The 20,149-nt window shown below is 38.1% G+C and overlaps 1 protein-coding gene across 1 annotated transcript in view; it reads left to right on the top strand.

Annotated features, from left to right (window-relative positions):
* Positions 1–12,347, top strand: part of PLXDC2 (plexin domain containing 2) — a 250,410-nt gene extending 238,063 nt beyond the window's left edge. The window contains exons 13-14 of the mRNA XM_061997126.1: positions 194–354; positions 8,214–12,347. Coding sequence (XP_061853110.1) covers positions 194–354; positions 8,214–8,330 — 278 coding nt within the window. The 3' untranslated portion in view covers positions 8,331–12,347. The remainder of the gene's footprint in view (positions 1–193; positions 355–8,213) is intronic.
* The last annotated feature ends 7,802 nt before the right edge of the window (positions 12,348–20,149 follow it).

Raw genomic sequence — 20,149 nt, 5'->3', positions numbered from 1 at the left:
CAGAATTAGTAACACATTTGGAAGTGTCTGGCCATTAAGATTATGGGAAAGAGACATCTAACATCTTTTTCCAACGTAGGCTGTGGAAAACAAGGAACATGTAACACAGGAAAAATGAGTATTCAGTTGCCATCTGTGAAATGGAATGGGTAAGACAGAAGTTGCTGTACTAATAAGTGTGCCATTTGTGCAGCCTCCACAGATGACAGTGCAGTGGAGAAGAAAGGTGGAACGCTTCATGCTGGCTTAATTGTTGGCATTCTAGTCCTGGTCCTCATCGTGGCTGCAGCCATCCTTGTGACCGTCTATATGTATCATCATCCAACATCAGCAGCTAGTCTCTTCTTTATAGAGGTAAGACAAAAGCAACGTGCTGTATCACTAGTCATGTAACTTGTTTAGGATAATTGAGATAGCCACAATACAACTTAACCAAATCTAGAAAGTATTCTTGTATTTGTAGTCTGTTTTGAAAAAGATGAACCTTTCCTAGCAGTGATTGGTTTTGTGCTTAGCATGTTTTTCATTCCATTTCTTCTGTAACTACCATTGCTATTACTTTCCTGTTGCTGTTTTACACAGCATATATATCTAAAAGATATGTCTGCAATTTCACTCCACCTCTCTTTCTTAATCTACATTTTCCTCACTGTAACATTTCTCCATTAGCTTTCGTGTACACTGGCATTTTATTTCAGGACATATCTTTTATATTACTTTCCTGTGGAAAATATATGTATCAATTGTAATTAATATTTTGTAATGAATATACAATTAATAATATTTTTCATTACAATATAAATGCTATTATATAATTTGCTATTTATGTTATTAATTATTTTACTAATCTGACTCTAGTTTTTAGCTGGAAACTTGTCTTAGCTGGTCTGTACTTTCATTTGTAGAAACCTTTTAACAGTTTCCCTCAAGAGTATAGGAAAGATTCTTTTGACCTAATTTTAACATCTAAATCTAATATCATCTTCCTTTGCTCTATTTATTAGAGAGAAACAGACTGTCTTAGACTATGATTCATCTGACCTATTTGAAACATCTCCTTTGGGATTAGATAAATTACCATTTTTTCTCCCTCAAAACCAGATAGCTACCTTAGGTGCAAACATCTACATTGCAGATGCTGACATTTAGCCAGCTCAGCTACACAGTACATGACAATATGAGAAAGAAACAGTTTCCATAGGTTTTTTGATTCTACAAGAAATTGCTACTTTATCTTTATTGTTTCTTTACTGTTTTTTCAGCTCAGCAGTATTTCTCTGTCTTACGATAAGTCTAGAGTTACTAAATATGAAAGAAAACACTGTAACTGTTGATAGCCTCCACTTGCAGCACTCTTTTAAGAGCCTGGACACTTTCTAATGGGCAGCAGTGAAGCAGCAGCAGCACTGCAAGTGTCACTAGGGATGTATCTAAGGATTGCCTAGGTAAAAATCTGGGCCAGGAGGATACAGACATTCATTTTTTGTGACAGCAGTGTGAATTGAACTGTGACATGAACATGAACAGAACGATTCATCTTTAAAATCATATTATAATAAATATACTGCTTAGATACTATAGTAGTGACAGAAATCAAAAAGAATTGTTTATCAGTATTCCAGGCTCAAGCAGTGTAACTGTGTTAACCATCTGGGAATGTAATAAAATAAATCGTTTTCTTTCATGTCTATGCGACATTTCAATCCAGTTCTCTATTGATATAGAGAAACAAAACTCCACTGAAGTCCTTGTACAAAAGAGAATGATTAGTCCCTTTCTTTTTTTCACACGCAGATTGAATTGCTTTTCTTTCACTCTAGTAAAAACAAGTTTCTTATCTGTTGTGATGTGACTCAAGAGGCTAAATGGCAAGACCATTTTTTTTAAAAAAAAGAGAAGAATACCAAATTAAAACACATGTTTGTTTATGTATTTATTTTTGTTCTTGGTGTAGTAACAGCATGTTTATTTATTTCATTCATGAGTGTCATACTTGTCTTGCAAACAGTGATGCCTTAATCAGTTTTGTTAAACTCATTCCCCTGAATTTAAACTTTAGGTGGTGTTAATCAACTACCAAAGCTAAAATGCTTTTTAGTATGCAATGTACACTTTTAGAAAAACTAGACCATAATCTTTCTATTTTTTAAAAAAGAAAAAGGAAAATAATTTTTTACAGAAAGAAGTAAATAACATCCTGGAACATCTTCATCAGAAAGCTCAGGCAGTGTGAGTTGAATGAGTAGATGGTGAGGTGGATGGAGAGCTGGCTGAATGACAGAGCCCAGACGGTGGTGATCAATGGCACAGAATTGAGATGGAGGCCTGTGGCCAGTGGAGTTCCACAGGGATCAGTTCTGGGGCCAGTCTTGCTCAACGTAATCAATGACCTGGCTGATTCACCAGAGGCTGTACTTGAGAGTTTGGCAGAGAGGAACCTCCCGAGGTTCAACAAGAGCAAGTGCAGTCCTGCACCTGAGGAGGAACAACCTCATGTACAAGGACAGACTGGGAGTAACCTGCTGGAGAGCTGCCCTACAGAGAGATCTAGGAGTGCCGGTTGATAATAAACTAAACAAGAGCCAGCAATGTGCCCTCGTGACCAAGAAGGCCAATGGCCTTGGAAGGGACCTCTAAAGATCATCTAGTCCAACACCTCTGCTAAAGGAGGTGAGGGGGTGGTGAGGCCTCACCAGGGCAGAGTTCAGGGTGAGCAGAACCTCCCTTGACCTACTGATCACACTCTTCTTGAAGCAGCCCAGGATGACATTGGCCTTCTTAGCCCTGAGGGCACATTGCTGGATCATTTTGAAACTGAACCACAAAAAAATAGTAAGACATAACTGATATTAAGGGGTCACATATAAAGAGACCACTGTTAGGAAAAAGGAAGCCATTCCTTAATGTATTTGTGCAATTGAAAATTGAGTACGCTATTACAGATAACATGGTAGCCCACATACCGCAGCAGACAAGCAGTATCATTAATGGGAAATGAATGAAAAGTAGATCTGGTGTTAGCATTTTGCAGAAAGAGCTCAGAAGAATTGCTATGGGCTTAGTCATGAAGTGAGAAAAAACACATAAAGAATTCAGAAAGTACTATTTTTATGAGCCTCTTGATTAATGGAGCAAAGTGCACAGTTAAGATGCAACAGATGGACAGGCAGCTCCCTCATGCAGTTGTCTAAAAAATTACTAGTACACTATAGTCTGCCATCAAGTCTTCTAGCTAAATCAAGATCTGAATCAATTTATCTGTCATTAGTAAGTAATGCAAATCTAAGGCTGGGAAAAATAAAGAACAGGGACATGCTAAATTTGAGTTTACTTTCAAAGCAGTCACTATTGATATTAAACATAGCATTCATTCAGAACTGTAACACAACTATCAGAGAAACATCTTTTTACATCTAAGGTTCTAGGATGCTGTCGTGGTTTTGTTGGTAAAGCATCATTTTTATTCAGATTCTGCTGGGTTTTTTAGGTTAAGGCATAGATGAGGATTTTTGAGTTGATTTGGTTTATAGTCATGACAGATTTCTGAATGAAGAAGAGTATAATAAGAAATTCCCATATCTGAGGCTTTAAGTCTCTTTGTCCCTTGTGTTCTCTGGAGCTATTACACAATATTCACTTCAGTTAGGTTTTCACATAGCTCATCTTGAATACCACTCATGATGCCCCTCAAGTTTGTAGTTCTTTTTCTCAGTGAGCTCCCTGGAATGAGGATGTGCACACTCACACTTTAACTGCATTGTTTAACTTCAAACTGATGAATGTGATCCCTTATGACACCTCTGATCACCATTAAATGATATCCTGAGCACACTAGTTGGTTTAAATAAGCAATACACAAATGCCAAGAAAAATGCCATTTATTCCAAAGGCAACTATTGTCTTAGAGTAACATCACTCTTATTTTTTTACCCCTAAGTCTGAACCACTTCCTCTAGTGGTTTTGTTTATAGCTGTTTAGCACAACATAGCACAATGTACAACGTGCAGCCCCAACTGAACAAAATTACCTATTTTGAACAAATGGTTTGAGAAGTCTTGAATGCCAATGCTATTAAATTTGCCCATGATAGTACATAACTTTCAAAGAATACCATCCAAACAGTTCAATACTTTCCTTTAAAAAAAAGTTCCCATCTTCATTAAGTATGTAAACTACTCAAATCAAAAAGCCATGTGTTGCTGTTTCTTCCAGTCCTCACACTATTCAACATGTGTTTCATTGTTTAACTTGGACACTTCTCTGGTGATGTAAAACCAGAAATAGTTATCAAATTTTAAAGTTAAGGGAGTTTCAAAGTTCCAATGAGTGCAGGCTCTTTCTAACAGCTGAGAGTAAATGTTGACTAAAGATTCTCTTGCAGAGTGATAGAAGGCATGTTGTATACTTTGGTCTTTTATATATTTGTGGTCAATCTAGTGGTATTTCCTATGCCTTGATTTTGTTTCCAGTAAGTTCTTCTTTTGAATCAAGTTACATATCTATTCTTACCTTGAGGAATCTTGTGTCACTTGAGTATACTTTGAACTTTTTGCATAAAAGTAGCACATGTGTCAAATAGTGCTCTTCATGACATTTTCAACAAAGCAGAAGCTTGTGTCTGAAGTCTAGCAGAAGCACAGATAGCTACATACTAGTGGTACCACAATTAAAAAGAAATTAATTTATTCAGTAACCTAGGTATTATGCATGTGTTCATTATATGAGGTTTGGTGGCCTAGAAGCCAAGCATGATGCCCTGATTGTAGTGGATTGCATGCCTGTGATTTAGATCCTAGCAAAAATGATATATGGAAATAGGGGTAAAGAAATTCCCAGCTGAGTCAGATGGATGCACTCAAGTTTCAATGAGTTGTGAGCCAAATTGCAATTTCAGTAGTATTTTAGATTTTACTTCTTACCTTCTTGTTCTTTTTTTTTTCTCATATTTTTATCTGTTGATTTGCATTTGTGTGAGAACTTTGATACTGAGAGTAAGTAATGTACAGGGAACATTTAGCAAATCCAAAAGTAGGCATAAGGCAGACTGTCTTTTATTCAGATGCCCTTTGTCTCTTTGAACCCAGTTATCTGTGGACACAAGGGTTGCACATGACACAAGCAGATTTCATGTGCATGCCTTTTTGTGTGTTTTTCTTACCGCTCTTACTTACATGTTGGTCCAAAATCCTTTTAATGTTTGCAACTTACCTCAGCAGTCATCCCAGCATTTTGCCTTTGGGGAACAAAGGCAACATGATCTGTCTACAGCTGAGAAGACAGCAGAGAACCAGTATGAAGGCAGGGAGTCAGATATTGTGATGTCTTTTCCCAGCTGGACACAATAATACCATTGCCAAACGTGCTTATGTAAGGCTCAACAACGGCAGAATAAAATTCTTCTGTGGCAGTTCTCTGTGGGTAGAGGATTTTAAGGAGTCTAAACTAACATTGCAAATTGGGACCATCTTAACCTCAGGCAAAGTGCCTTTCTCTTGTATTCAGCTTGTAAATACCAAACCAAATCCAACTTACAGACACATGGAGACTGAGTGAATTCAGAGTCTAGGTATCTCTCAATACTGGCTGCATATGTCTTAATAATAGTTAGTATGTCACAGACTGAAGAGTAGTGTGAGGTTTTGTGGTTACAAATTATCATTCTTTTGAGTTAAGATCCCATTGTAAAGGTCACAGCCTTTCCTTTCACCTTCCTACCCTCCTTGAAGGTTTTCCAGAGCTTTATTGTGCTGATTCAGCTGCTTAGAAACATACATGAACACCTGTATGTACACATGCACATACCTATGTCTTTTTTACTTATTTGATTTACTTCATTTTGGGTGTTTAAGCTGGATAATTTCACAAATCTGTCTTCTCAAATGGCCACCCAGGGAGTAGAACCAGTGCTATGGAGCCAGGGGATGACCTTGGGGAGAAAGAGAGGGAGGAAGGAATGAGCAGCTGCAGATCTTCAGCAAATACAAGTAATAGTGCTTGATCAGAGCCTGAGGGATGCACCTTAACTCTTCCTGATCTAACTTGAGTTATGTCTTTGCTAGTAAACTAAATAAGCGTGGGACTAGTTTTTAGCATAAAGACCAACCAGCATGGAAGGATCTGCATTCCTGTTGTCTAACTCCATCAGTCTCACAGTAAGGTGATTGCATGTAGAATATTAGCATGGACTAAGGATGATTCCCTTAATCCTGAGCCCTAGCTGGGATGGTTGCAGAAAGAACTAATTGTAGGGTATTTTTCTAACAAGCTATATAGGGTATTGTGTTTCAGTGTCTGGAAATATTCACTGGCATGCAGATCTAGCAGTAGATTTTCTAGTAGATTTTAGTAGGTTTTGACCTTCTGCTCATCCCCTGTCTGCTTGGAGAAAAGAAATACAAGGAGGAAAAAAACAGTCAAAAAAGCTGGAGACAGTTTTTGGTGTTTCAGAGGTCAGGGAATTGATGGGCATTTCTGGCTCACTGTTACACATCTGCTCATAGCAGCACTTCACAAGTAAGAGCTGATATTTAACAGTCAGCCCTGTTCTCCATGCGCCCAGATTTCTGCATTAATGTCACAAAAGCAGTGTATGTCTGAATAAATGAGAATAGGAGACAGAGTAAAAAAGGAAGAAAGAGCTGCCTTAAGTGATGAAGCTCACACAGTTCTACTGTTTTGGTCTGGGATATGGCCCATTGTTTTTATTATATATTTACATTTTACAGGTGATGGTTTTAGTTTGAAAAGGGGTTGACAAAACCATCAATTTGATTTTGTCCACTGAACTGTGTTTCATGAAGATGATGATTAAAAAGAAGGGAGCAAGCATCTTTTTTGTCTTCTTTCAAAAGTCCTGCAGTGTCCTGGCATATGGGTTGTTGTCATTGATCTCACTGTCATTACCTTGTACCGATAGTAAAGTTATTTTTTCCATAGCTTATCCAGCTCAGCAGAATCCAGCAGCTCAGCAAGGGAAACATGAATCCACCACAAGGAAGAAGCACTAAGATAAATAATCAACACTGACAATAAAAGTCAAAGGTGGGGAGGAAGGAGGTAGTCTGTTTCTGATCTGTCAGCAGCCAGGTACTTAGGATGAACCCAAGACTGCAGAAACATTGTTATAACAAGAAGTGGGTTTAATCACAGAGATACTTTAACCAAACAATTCTATCAAAAAGAAAAAATAATTTAAGTCAGTAAATGATCCTACTGAATCTTAAATCTGAGCCAGTCTTTATTTCAAAGCAGTTTCTTCAGCATATTAAGTTAACATGGTGTCAAGTGATTGATCTTTATTCCAGGAAATTTATATCAGAAGTACATCTTTCGATATTTGAAGCCTCATCCATTTCTGTATGTGATTTGACAAATAAATTGGGTGTTTCTAGAAGAAATTAAAGACTCTTGCACAAATTAGAACTGTCTAAACAATATTTAGGGTAACTTTGAACACAAAAATACATGTTATGGGCAAGATAATTGGTAACAGAGAGATCTTTCCTTGTCGTGAGAAAGCAGAAGGTCTGGCTACCAAGATGATTAACAGTGGACAAGTGTACTTGCCTTAATGGGGCAATTATATGCTGTTTGACTTTAGATTTTAAGGAGATCTTTAAGGTGGCTATTAAGTGAGTACAGCATTGAATTCTCTTGGACATCGATGAGGAGGGTTCTGTGTCAGAGTCCTCATTTTTCCACATCACTACTATCTGGACAGGGCTGGGAGCCCTCCCTTGAACAAGCACTCCGGGATGTATCCTTGTCAGGTTGCTGGGTCCCTGTTCAGGTTCATGTTGGGGAGTGGGTAAGTGAGAGAGGATGTATATATATAACAGCTCTCCCCACTTAAGGGTCAAATGTTTAAGACACATTTTTGCTGCAGTGCATGGGGAGCCACGGGAAGCAGCTTCTTCACAGGAAGTCTGAATTTTCCCTTCGTTTTCAAGATAATATTAATTTGGGATACTGTTTACATTTTGGTCATAAAATCAGTGTAGAAATACCTAGTTCTTACTGAACTTTACCTCTTTACTACATTGTAGAAGACGAACAGTGGTTCTCCATTCTTGTAACAACTATACAGAGTGGGTTTGAGTATGAGAGACCAAAATTACAAGGCAAATTACAAGGCATTGTTCAAGTTTTTAATGGATAATTTATTGTTGTGCCCTTCATATTTGGACAGTTCATTTTCTTGTTGCTGTTACAGAGACGTCCAAGCAGATGGCCAGCAATGAAATTCAGAAGAGGATCCGGACATCCTGCCTATGCTGAAGTGGAACCAGTTGGAGAAAAAGAAGGGTTCATTGTATCAGAGCAATGCTAAAATTTCTAGGACAGAACACCAGTACTGGCCTACAGGTGTAAGACATTTACTTTGCCTCTCTAAAGAAAAGGAGCCCTAAGCTGCTGTAGTCTGATAGAAAGAAGATTTTGGATACATTTTTTCCAAGAAGAGAAACTATCTAAGATACCAGATTACCACTGCACAGTAGTTTTTGTTAGTGGACTGAGACACAGTGCTTCATGCAGAACATTTGTCAGTGGACACCTATGGTATCAGAACTATGGCACAAGTGCCATGATATTGGCTTTAGGTATGGGGATGCACAGTAATTAAAAGATATATAATAAAGCATTGGTGCACAAGGGCATCACCCTTTGGTTCAAGTGTTCTTCTCTGGTATCTCAAAGACTGAGTGACAAAGCTGTACCCTTTCAGTGCAAAGGGCACTGCTCAGTGTACCCAGGTGATTGAGAAAAGTGTCTCAATGCAGGTAAAGAAGAAAAAAAACAGGAATTTTCCAATTCTTCTATAAGTGGGTATGAAATACACTCACTTTTTGATTCTAAATTAACCTACCCATCTGAGTGAGTCACAGTGTACATTCTTTCCAGAAGCAGTACAATGTTTATTGTACACTGCTGATTACTCTCCATCTAAACAGCTTGTGATATATAAATTGGTAAGAAACAAAGACAACAGAGAATTTCCACAACTATGAAATTATTGTATTTCATGGGAGTTCACAGTGACATTGGGCTGATTTTCAGTTTCAGTGTTCACTAAGGATTGTCAGGTTTGTTTCAAGGGATAGCTTTCATTTCTGAGCAGCAGACTGAGGTAAAGACAACAAATCCTTTTAGCTGACAGAGATCTTATGGACCATTTCTTAGCCGATGTGATGCGAAAAATAAGATTTTAAACAAATGGATTTCTATCTGTTGCCATTTCATTGTGAGTCCTTACTGAGAAGCACCACAGACTTCAGTGCACCCCTTCCTGAGATTCAGATACAAGTGTTATTGAACCCTGCTGATTCATACAGTGATTTTTGTTTAATGCACATAGTAGTTGCATAAATATATATAAAAATATATTTTTTTTTATAGCTAACACAAGGCAGGCTCTTGTGACTGTTAAGACTGCGTTTTTGTCATTCAGACAAAGAAAATGGATTGCATTACTGCATATTTCCACTGAGTTGTAAAATAATCCTTAAGATTAGAATATTTTTATGTTGTGTAGGGAAGATGGTTCATGTAGCTGCAGTGTCATAGCCTTTCTGCCTATTGGAACCACTCTTTCTTAAATATTGACCCTTTCCCTCCCTCTATAGGGAAAGACCAGACTATAAATTCACGCTATCAAATACAGTTACTCCTTACATGGAAGGGGTTAATATAAACTGAGAACCAGATCTTCCATGAGGAGATGGAACATAAATACTTTGGTGATCTGGGCTTGAGGTATTAAAATATTAAATTCAGGTATTGTATGTACATTTCATCATAGTCATTGACTATCAACATTTTTACATACTGCACAAGGCACTTGAATCATTTTACACTGAGGTATACAACATTTGCAGTTTCAGATCTCAAGCAGTTTGAAAAAATCTGTAGATGCCATCTTAATAGTACAGTTATTTACATTTCTTGTTGATGCTTGTATGGTCTAAGTTTGATTACTTAATGCTGTTAAAAAAAAAATCAAAACAAAAGCAAACATGATTTTTACTTGTTATTTTTTTCCAGTAAATAATACAATACTGTATCTTCTGTATTCTTTTATTTTGTGTAACACATTTTTTTTTCATCTGTTTTAAATCATCTAGAGTGAGATTGCAACTGTTCAAAACCTAACTGGTATTAATCTGAAAGTACTAACTAACACATTGTCTTAAAGCCTGTGGCAAGAATTCATTTCAATTTGTGTGAGCCTGCCGAGCCCTGTTTCTAACAGACTGGGATTAAGTTGCAGGCTGAGGCTGTTACTTCCAATAGCAATAACCAAATGTATGCACATATATATCTGGTGACTCTGATTTTTATTGAATAAAACCATGTCAGTGCACATCATTTAGACACATATTTGGTGTGCAATACTTATCAATAGTTTTTCTACAATCTTGGAAGTCCTCAGCTAGGGTTCATTGGCCAAATGAAGCAATTGTAGAGCTTCCATTTGAAGCATGCTGGACTCCTATTTGAATTAATTTTTCTTTCAGAGAACATCCTGGCAAATTATCCTAAGAAATTTACACAAATTGACACAGTACTGCAATAAGTTCGAGGGATATTTCATGTAAGTAAAGAAGATTTATACTATTATGGGTTTACAGGTCTGCACTTTGGTTGATTAACTGGTGTTTCCCATGGTTTTACCCAGGTATGCAATATATGTCATGCAGTGGAGCTGACAGAATGTTTGTGACGTGATGAAAAGAACACAACGATTTGGTACTTTGATTACTTTTGTTTTAAGGCCCTGTTGTTCAGCTGAAAGGTGTCTGATAGTATTTGCAAACTAAATTTCATACTTCTTCCTAAAATGATAGCAACTGTTTTTTCACTCTTTGTCCACCTCTCTCAATTCCGTGGCAAATTTCATTGCTCTTTGGGGACCATCACGGTGTGCTACCTTTGATTTTTGCCATGATGTGATGTGCTATGGATTATAACATGATGAGCTGCTGGGTTTATTTAATGGCTGATAGGTATATGCTAACGTCTGATAAGAACTGATATCTGAAGTGAAAACCTCCTGCGTACTAATGGATGTATAGTGTCTCATTGGTGTCTGCTTTGATATATTCTGTGGTATGTTCTATTTATCCCAATAGGCAAAAGTTAATTAAGTAATCTGTTGCTGTTTTGTAATTCCATCTGGTTTTCTAATTTTTTAATAATTAAAATTGCCACATTAAAAATAATTCAAATATTCATCTATAGGTGTGATGAAATAGTGAAATTAAACCAAAATCCTATTGTTATCATTTTAAAAAGCACCAGATGTGTAACTCCCTTGTAGACATCCAGCTGAAATATTATTTGACAGTTCATAAAGAAATTTCCATCCAGGTCTTTGAAACAGTGGTATCTGTAGGATTCCCACTGGTCCTTCATTTGAAAGTACTTCAGAATATCTCATTTAAATGCCTGCTTACAGAAATAGTTATTTTAGCAGTTATTTTAACTCTTAAACGTTCCTGTAGATGTGCAGATCTAATGCATGTAATGATTGCCAGATCTCCCAAATTTATAATTTCTTATTATTTTCCATTTTAGTTTCAAACTAAACCTAACACTCTCAGTGCTGATCAGTTTTAGCTCATCCTGTTTCACAGGGAAAAGAAAGGAACATTTCACCTACAAGGACGCAAAATAATGACTTTTTAAATCATAGTAGGATACATCAGATTCATGTATTAAATACAGAGACTGATGGGAAAAGAGCCTTAAATTTGTTTAAAGAATGTAAAATTTGGGAAAAAAATTGTAAAAAATGACCCTAAAATTTAGACATTAAGAAATTCTGAACTGTAGAAGAGGTGGAATTGTAATCTCACTCCCATATGCATACATTCAATGCTGTGGTCTTCTTTAGTTGCCTGCTACGTTTCTCAGTGTACTGTGACACAGTGGATATAGAGAATGCAGGCTCTGTGTAAGAAGCAGCTCTCCCATATTTTAATGCCACTTGCTCAGATTTTGTTACATTCTTTGTTACATATTGTCCAAACCCTACTCAGAAGACTTTTTTGTTTCATGGACTTTTGCTCTGGATACACAGACCTTGATACATTTGTGTTGTTCTTGTGTTCCTTCATTCCTGTGAAGGAAGATGATCTCCCAGGGAAGACCAACAGGAAACTATTGTTTCTTGCATTTTAATTGCTTTCCTTATTCTCCAGAGCTTCTGTTGCAAATGACATAGGTGTCTTGTAAGTAACAACCTTCTTCATTGCACCATTATAATTTAAGTTCAGATCAAGTTCTTTTTCTACAAATAACGTGTGATGGACTTCTGGGGAAAACCAAACATAGTGTATTATTGTATTTTGAAAAGTTATGGGAGGCAAATTAAATTTTCACAAACTGAACAGAATATTTGACTTTAAGATTTTTCCTTGATTAACAGATTTCAAACCATAAAGTTCACTACACTAGTATCTGAGTCAAAAAATAGCTGAATCACTACTTTCCCATCCAAACGTGGACAGCAATGGAAAAGAAAGTGGTGAGCTTGTTTGTCAGTGAGCATGGAAGATATTTTCTTTACAGATGAGTGGCAAGCCTTACAAAGAAAAACAGGACTATTTCTATATTCTATTAAAGCACTTGTTGGATAAGCAATGACACTGTACTATGACAACATCTAGGTTATTTATTTGCAGAGTATTTCTAAACATGACTGTGCAAGTAGTTGTCCTGGGCTGACAGTACGTGACATGGTGAGTGGTTGGGTGACTAGAACATGCAGAATACTCCATGTTGGTTCATGTTCCAGTTCACAGACTGGAATTTTCAAAGGAAAATTCCTCTTAGAGTGAATACACTGGCTTGAAGCAATAGCTGTGTTATTATTTTCTCACAACAGCAATGAAGCTTTGTGTACAAACATCCACCTTGAAGGCATCTCAGCTGTGCAAAATTACAGCTACAGTGACAGCATTGGCCATTATGAAAAGGACTGGAATAGAGCACAAAGTCATCTCAGATCAACATTTTTTTGGTCTCAGGGAATCTATTGCTTCCAGTGAGGAGAAAGAATAACAGTAAGGCCTGTTTTCTAGAGTAAGAGCATTGGATTCTTTATATATGTGCACCTTCTTGCAGGGAATTGCATGAAGCATAAAGCCTAAAAAACTCCAGAATTAAATGCTGCTGAGAAATGATGCAGCATTCATCCTAATTCTCATGTTTTACGCTGAGACTTCAGCTGCTACTGCTTTTCTTTATGGATGTAATGGTAAGTAGGGTTTGGGTGTTGGGGTTTTGGGTTGGGATTTTTTTGTAGTCGGAGGAAAATGGAGAAATTCAGGAGGGTAGGGGAGGAGGGCCAGTATTTCCAGATGTCCTAGAGATAGGACAAAAACCTTATGTATAGCCATAAGAGCATCAGTACCATGTGCTAGATCCACTGACTGAGCACACTTCATGTCCAGGTCCATAATTTAAAAGTTGGGAATGTCATGAGAACCGTTAGCTTCTTTCTAAATCTCTGGGAGTCCATATTTCACTTGATGAAGGGTTTGTGTCACTGCTTAACGAAGAAAAAACTTGAACCGCAAGCAGCATTTTGAGATGGAACAGTGTGCCAGCATAAAACTGACAGACAACTGAGATTGATTTTGTCCAGATGAGCCAATATCTTTATGGATAGAGTACTGATGAGGTATTTGGGCTGATTGATGTAGAACTGTGGGTTTTTTCAACTTGATTTAGACAATACCATAACCTTAGAGCTGGCCTTTAACTATCAGCTTATTGTCAAATCTTAGGGAGTTTCTTGACTCTTTAACTTTTTATGGAGATGAAAACAGTTGAAGATGCCAAATGGAAAAAAAGCATCTTCTGGTAGCAAGAGAGTCTCATCTCCTGACACAGTTGCCTCCCAACTAGAGATGATGTTTCTCTGGGCACAGCTCATTTCAACAGATCTCGTGCCGATTCCAAAGTGTTTTTCAAGACATTTCATGCTTTCCAACACAATTCTCCATCTCTTGCAAGATTTTCCAATATCTATCTCCTGCCTCGCTTTTTTATTCTTGTCTTTGGTTCTTCTCTACCTCTGACCAAACTCTGCTTTCTCACTACTTTGCTATCTTGCATTCCTCTAAGATCTTGAATTAACTACCTGCCAAAATAACTGCTTTCTGTGGCACTCAAGCCTTAACCTGAAGACATCTTGGCTTGATTTTCCTTCCAGCTATGAGTTGTGGTTAATGCAACTGAAGGTAGACGTTCCAGTTGAATTCATTCTGTCCATGGGAGTTAGCAAACTGAAGTCCGAATCTCTTGGAAACTGTTTAGACATTTTGATCAAACAAACTACTGATCTCTTCAGTAGAAAACTTGTCCCAGTTAGTTTATTTAATGCAGCAAAAGGACTTTAAAAACAGGTCTCGGGACATTACTTTTAATTAAATTCCTTTAACTAAGTGGATATTTTTGCACAATTAATATAGATGTCTGCTTCTCTGTTGTCTCTCTAGGAAGGTGTTGTTTAGAAATATTAATTAAACTCTTCCCATGCAGTTTGCATTATTTCCTTCAGAGTAGCTCTTATTCAAAAAACACAATTACTATATTATATTAATCCCTAATGTTGGTTTGAAAGAGGCTTAGTTTACTGACTGCTTGGGTGGTACAATGTTTCCTTAGACACCTAGAAATTGTTAGTAATAAATATCAACTGTGCCTGGCTAACTTTGTTTGAACTGCTGTTTTTATTACTAGGTCAGGTTTTCAAAGAGTCATTATGTTTTGGTTTTGGGAGATAGCAAATGATACTGTGATATGATTGGCACATTTGACTACTCATCAGCAATGGTGTCCTTTTATCTAAGTTTTTGAGGTTAAAGCTTTTCAGCTCTGCCTGCCTGTGAGGGCATCAGGATCATACCACCCCTACCACCTCCACCCCCATTGTAGTGAAAAAATGCAGCTTTCCAAGGAAGAAAATTATGTGCCTTTCATAGACATGGATAATTTTGCAATGGCCTGTTTCCAGAAGGAAAGTTGTTGCTAAATAGGGCTTATCCTAAATCAAGGGCTTTTCCGTTTCAGTGGAGGGGCACAAGAAGCTGTGAGGGAGCATGGCCAGGATAACTGACCCAAACTAGCCAAAGGGATATTCCATACCATAGAAAATCATGTTCATTAAATATCTCTGGGGAGTTGGAGAGGAGGGGTAGATCACTGCTCAAGCATCAGCCAGTGGATGGTGAGCAGTTGCATGGTGCATTACTTGTCTTGGATTTTCTTTCTCTCTTTTTGTTATATTCTCTTCCATGACTATGGTTATTAATTCTTGTTGTTGCTATTATATTTTACATTATTTAGTTATTAAAATGTTCTTATCACAAACCACAAGTTTTACTCTTTTTTTCCACAGTTATCCTCCCCATTCCACTGGGACAGGGAGGAGTGAGCCAGTGTCTGCGTGGTGCTCCGTTGCTGGGTGAGGTTAAATCACAACACCTACAGAGCAGCAAGCTTAAGGGCCAGAGCAGTGAGAAGCACCTAGAATATCTTTAACACTTGCTAAGATCTATGACTGCAGTGGAATGCTCAGCAAGCATCTCTACCTACGCTCAGTGCCAAAGGTGTCTGGCCCTTCTTACAGACTAAGCCCAATGATTTGATCATTTGACCATGAGCTGGTAGATGCTCAGCCTAGGAGATATGAATTCTCATTACCCAGGAGAGTACTCCAACTAATGGTATAAACATTAAGGTTCCTCTGCCACTTCAGACAGAAGCTGTCCTTCACCCTGTTGCAGAAGAGATGCAAGATTCTCTGGTCCCAAAAAAGCGTGTGAGTATGGGATGAGATTAGTCAATGCCCAACTATAAAATGTCTGTGCCAAGGGACAAGGGTTGTGCTAGGTCCTGAATTCTAGCCTAGAGTTGGCATTTGAACTTGTAGAAGTAGGGAGCAGTTTCAGGTTATGGCTATGACTCAAATAATGCCTTTAAATCAATAACACGGCAATTTTCAGACATATGTTGCTATTTTACTAGTAAAAAGCTAGGCGTAAAACACCCTTGCCTTGTATATCGTGTCATTTCTCATCAGCCTCATCCTCAGGAATTCAGCCCTTTGATATAGATGATATAGATTTAGGTATACATTTTCTTGGGAACAGTGGCTTAGCTATTTAGTTCCTGGAGCTGATGTGGAAATGCTCTTCAACACTGTATGCTTTTCCCTGACTTTCTAGGTGTCTTAGGAGTGATGACATGTAAAGCATTACTGCCAGATGCTGAAATGTTGGTGATGAATATTACTGGGAATAAAGACCACACAGATACACAGACACACACTTATATGCACAAGGAAAAGTGAAGCTGTTATCTCTGCTACACAACAGGAAATCCTGAGCAAAACACTAATGAAATGAGATGATCCCTTCACTGCAGAAGTGATTAAGTGTTGTATGGAGCATAGTCTAGCCACCATCTATTCTAATGGTTTAGCACACTCACCTTGTACTTTGGGAACTAAATGATGTATGGAGCTTTTATCTGGCTGGTCTATGTCTTCTCTGCAGTCAGTGCCTATTGCAGACTGGAATACGTCAGCTTTTCTGCTTCTAAGATACTGTATGCACACAACTGAGGTTAATAGGTGCAGTTGGTTTAATTTAAAAAGTTCTGTCACATGTCTCTGTATTGAATAAGCAACAATACATCGGCTTTGAGAGAGACGCTGAGCCCTGTGGTTTGCTCCTTCTTTCTTCCTGCAGTGGTGTTAATAGTTGCACAGTGCATAGAGCACTCATCTGAAGTACTATAAATGAATGCCCCTTGCTGCATGTGGTAATGGAAAAAGAGTGTATAAAACCACATTCAGACAAACAATACTCCTCGCTGTACCTACTAACAGATATTTTTTGTTGTCATGGAATGATCTGAGTGTTAAATAGACAGCAGCACATTTGTCTTTGATTTTCCATGAGGCTGTAATCATAATCAACCTTCCAAAATATAAATAAAAGAGAGAAACATTTTTCATTAGGTTTAAAATTATGAATGCCTGCCTGGACTGATACCATTAGTGGTTTTTCCTTGCTGATTACACATAGGATACCAGCCTGTTGTGCTATGCATTATCAGTAAAAAACATTTCAGATGGTTTTGGGGGTTTTTTAAACCTAATTCATTAATTTTTTCACATCTGCACTGAAACCAGTTCAAATATTTCAAATATTGGAAGTAGTGCAACAAACATTTAGCAGTAGCACATAAAGACTAATAAAAACTTACAGGTGAACATCCAAAATACAGATGGCTTTTTACACATTTTGCAAAGAGGAGAAAAGTAATAAGGATTGATATTTAAATACAATGACAGGCCTTTTCTTTGTTAACCAACACACTCACCTCAGCAACTGAATGAATTGCATCCTGAAAAAGCTAGATCTGAAAATGGTTGTTTCTATGGCAAAACTTTAGTTCCCTCCTACTGACGTTGAATTGGAATATGGAAGCAGTGAAGAATCGTTGGTTACTGCATTACTCAAAAAGAGGGTGTTTCAGCTGAGTGGTACCTCCCAGGGAGGCAATGGGATGCACCTGCAGAGAAAGGGGAAACTTCAGTAGTATGATCAGCCACTGTGTGAGTACCCAAATCAGCTTAGACATTGTGCTATTTCCTGCTTTCTTTTGTTAGAGCAGATACTTCGGCTATTGTAGCCTGCAGGATGGCTCTCCTCTGTCTCTACACAACAGCCAGTCCTGTTGCAGCTCATCACTTCCAAAAAAACAACCCAAGCAAAATATAACAAAAAAAAAAAAAGAGCTCATCTAATTCATTACAGCACTTGAGAGATTTGTGAAAAAATCTTTTACACAGTGAGTAGCCAAAGGGCTGGGGGAGGGTGTGCTGGTAGATTGGAAATGAGAATTACTGCATGATATTAGCATGGCATTCTTGAAAACAGACAGCAGATTAAGCATCTGTGTCAGAGAAGCATTACAGCCTAAATGGAGCTAATGCTATGAAATACTGCTTGTAAGTGCTGTTTTAGCTGTTGCTCCCCCCCCCCACCTTTATAAGGAGTTATGTAATGCAATACACAACTTTACTCAGGGTGGTATTTAGTGTCATGCTCATACATGACTTTGGCAGGGACACAGTCCCTTTCAGGAAAACATTGCTGGCAACCAGTAAAGATCCCTATATTGAAACACATGTGATTGCATTAGAAGGGAAAACAGAAATCCAGCTCATGCAGGGAGTTTTCTGCTCTGATGCCTGCTCACACAGACATTGATGGGAGAGCAGGTTGCTGTGGAAATGAGCACATCCTCACGACAGTCAGTTGGGGAAGAGTTTGCTGGGAGCCTGGCCAGGGAAGCAGCTGACAGCTGGTCATCAGCATGGGCAAAGGCAAGAGGCTGGGCTTCAGGAGGAGTGGACATGTTCAACCAGTTTTCTTGCCTCAAGGGTAGAGCACTCCTGGGCCCATTAACCACCTCAGCTCTTGTCAACAAAGACAGAAACAAAAGGCACAAAACTGCTCTTCCCACACATTGGCGTTTCTAGCGGTGGTGGTCTTACTGATGGACGTGAAGCACTCCCTGCTTCATCATTGGCCTCAGAAACTCAATGGTAAGTGACCATGCAAACTCCAGCTCCTGTTGCTAGCAGTCAGGATCGATTTTGGCAAAACTTGTATCCATGAAGCCTGTTTCCATCATCAACATTTTTGGCACAGCAGTGGAAAAAGACCAGGAAGCAGAGCAATCATGCACAAAGCACAACAAAATGTGGACTTTCTGGTAGAAATAAGTGGAGGTGAATTTTCTACTTGCATACAACTTCTTTTCTCTGACTTATATTTCAGTGCTAACTAACTAGCACAGAAATGTTCAATTCAATACAATTCCCAACATGAAAGTACACATACCCCTCACCATCTCAGTAGGGCTGAGTGGGTAATGACACAAGTGAAGCCAAAATTACAGCTTGTTTCTGTAACTGAAGTACTTCAAAATCTCTAGGAAACAATCTAAAATGCATACCTAAACCATCATTATTTTTAAACCCTGTATTCTTAATAAAAAATACTGTAAAAGGTGATTTGTAACTCCTCTTAAGGAAAGGTCAAACTGAGTCATTATACAAACAACCTCCTAAAATCGAGTCAGCACAGCCTCAGCCTGGCAATATCACAGATACCCTGCATCACACACCCAGCAAGCTCATGCCTATCTGAATTGAATCATGGGCAAACAAAAGTCACCATTAACACCTGCTCATCCATTACCATGGACCAGCTGTAACCAAGTCCTTTATAGGTATGAGATTTCTACTGTAAAGCCTGAGCTTTCCAGTACTCAAGTTTATCTTCTCTGCTTTTATAAGGACAACACTACAAACTGCAAATTACAATCTTATTTCAGGAGCACTGAAAAGAGTTCTCAGGCTTTAAAAGTTTTCTTTTCCTTGCAGGAGGTGAGCTAGTCAAAGTCAGAGTATGGGCAGATAAATGCACATGAAAGAAATGTGAGTAGAAACACCAGGAGAAAGCAGTACCTGATTCAATATCAGACTCCAAATTCCAAGTGCAATTTGAACAGTAAAGCTGAACATTCTCCATTTCAATTCTTGCAGATGTGCCAGAAAGTAATGAGATCTCTGTGCAGGACAACAGCCTTGGGAGGATTCCTGAAGTACTGACTACAAACAGAGACAGGCTTTGATAGAGCAATTGGCAATGTATTTTATTGTTAATAGTTCAAGCAACTCTGTCTTGAAACTTTGTAATCCAAGGTTTAGTCTTTTATCTCAAAAAATAAACCAAAAAGAAAATCAAGTTAAAAAATAATCCCCAAAGAGCTAGTCTTTCCTTGGAAGATTTTCCTGGGATTGAGCAGCAGAAGTGACTTTATCTCTCAACTGAAATTCAAAAGTCAGCATTGCCAATTTAATTTTGTTAAAACTTCTAATGGAGTCCAAGACAGGCTCGTTGATACTTGACTGGGGATACCCATTGCAGCCCTGGGTATTTCAGAAGTTGTTTCCAAACACTGGGCAGTAATCAGACTACAAAAATGAAATGGAGAGAGGGACTTCTAATGCTCCAGGACTGCTGCACTAATGAAAAATGGGAATTGAAAAAGTAATTC

The sequence above is a fragment of the Colius striatus genome, chromosome 5, assembly GCF_028858725.1.
Source record: "Colius striatus isolate bColStr4 chromosome 5, bColStr4.1.hap1, whole genome shotgun sequence".
In the NCBI taxonomy this organism is placed as follows: Eukaryota; Metazoa; Chordata; class Aves; order Coliiformes; family Coliidae; genus Colius; species Colius striatus.
The sequence above is the reverse complement of the archived record's forward strand: the minus strand, read 5'-3'. Positions and strand labels throughout refer to the sequence as shown.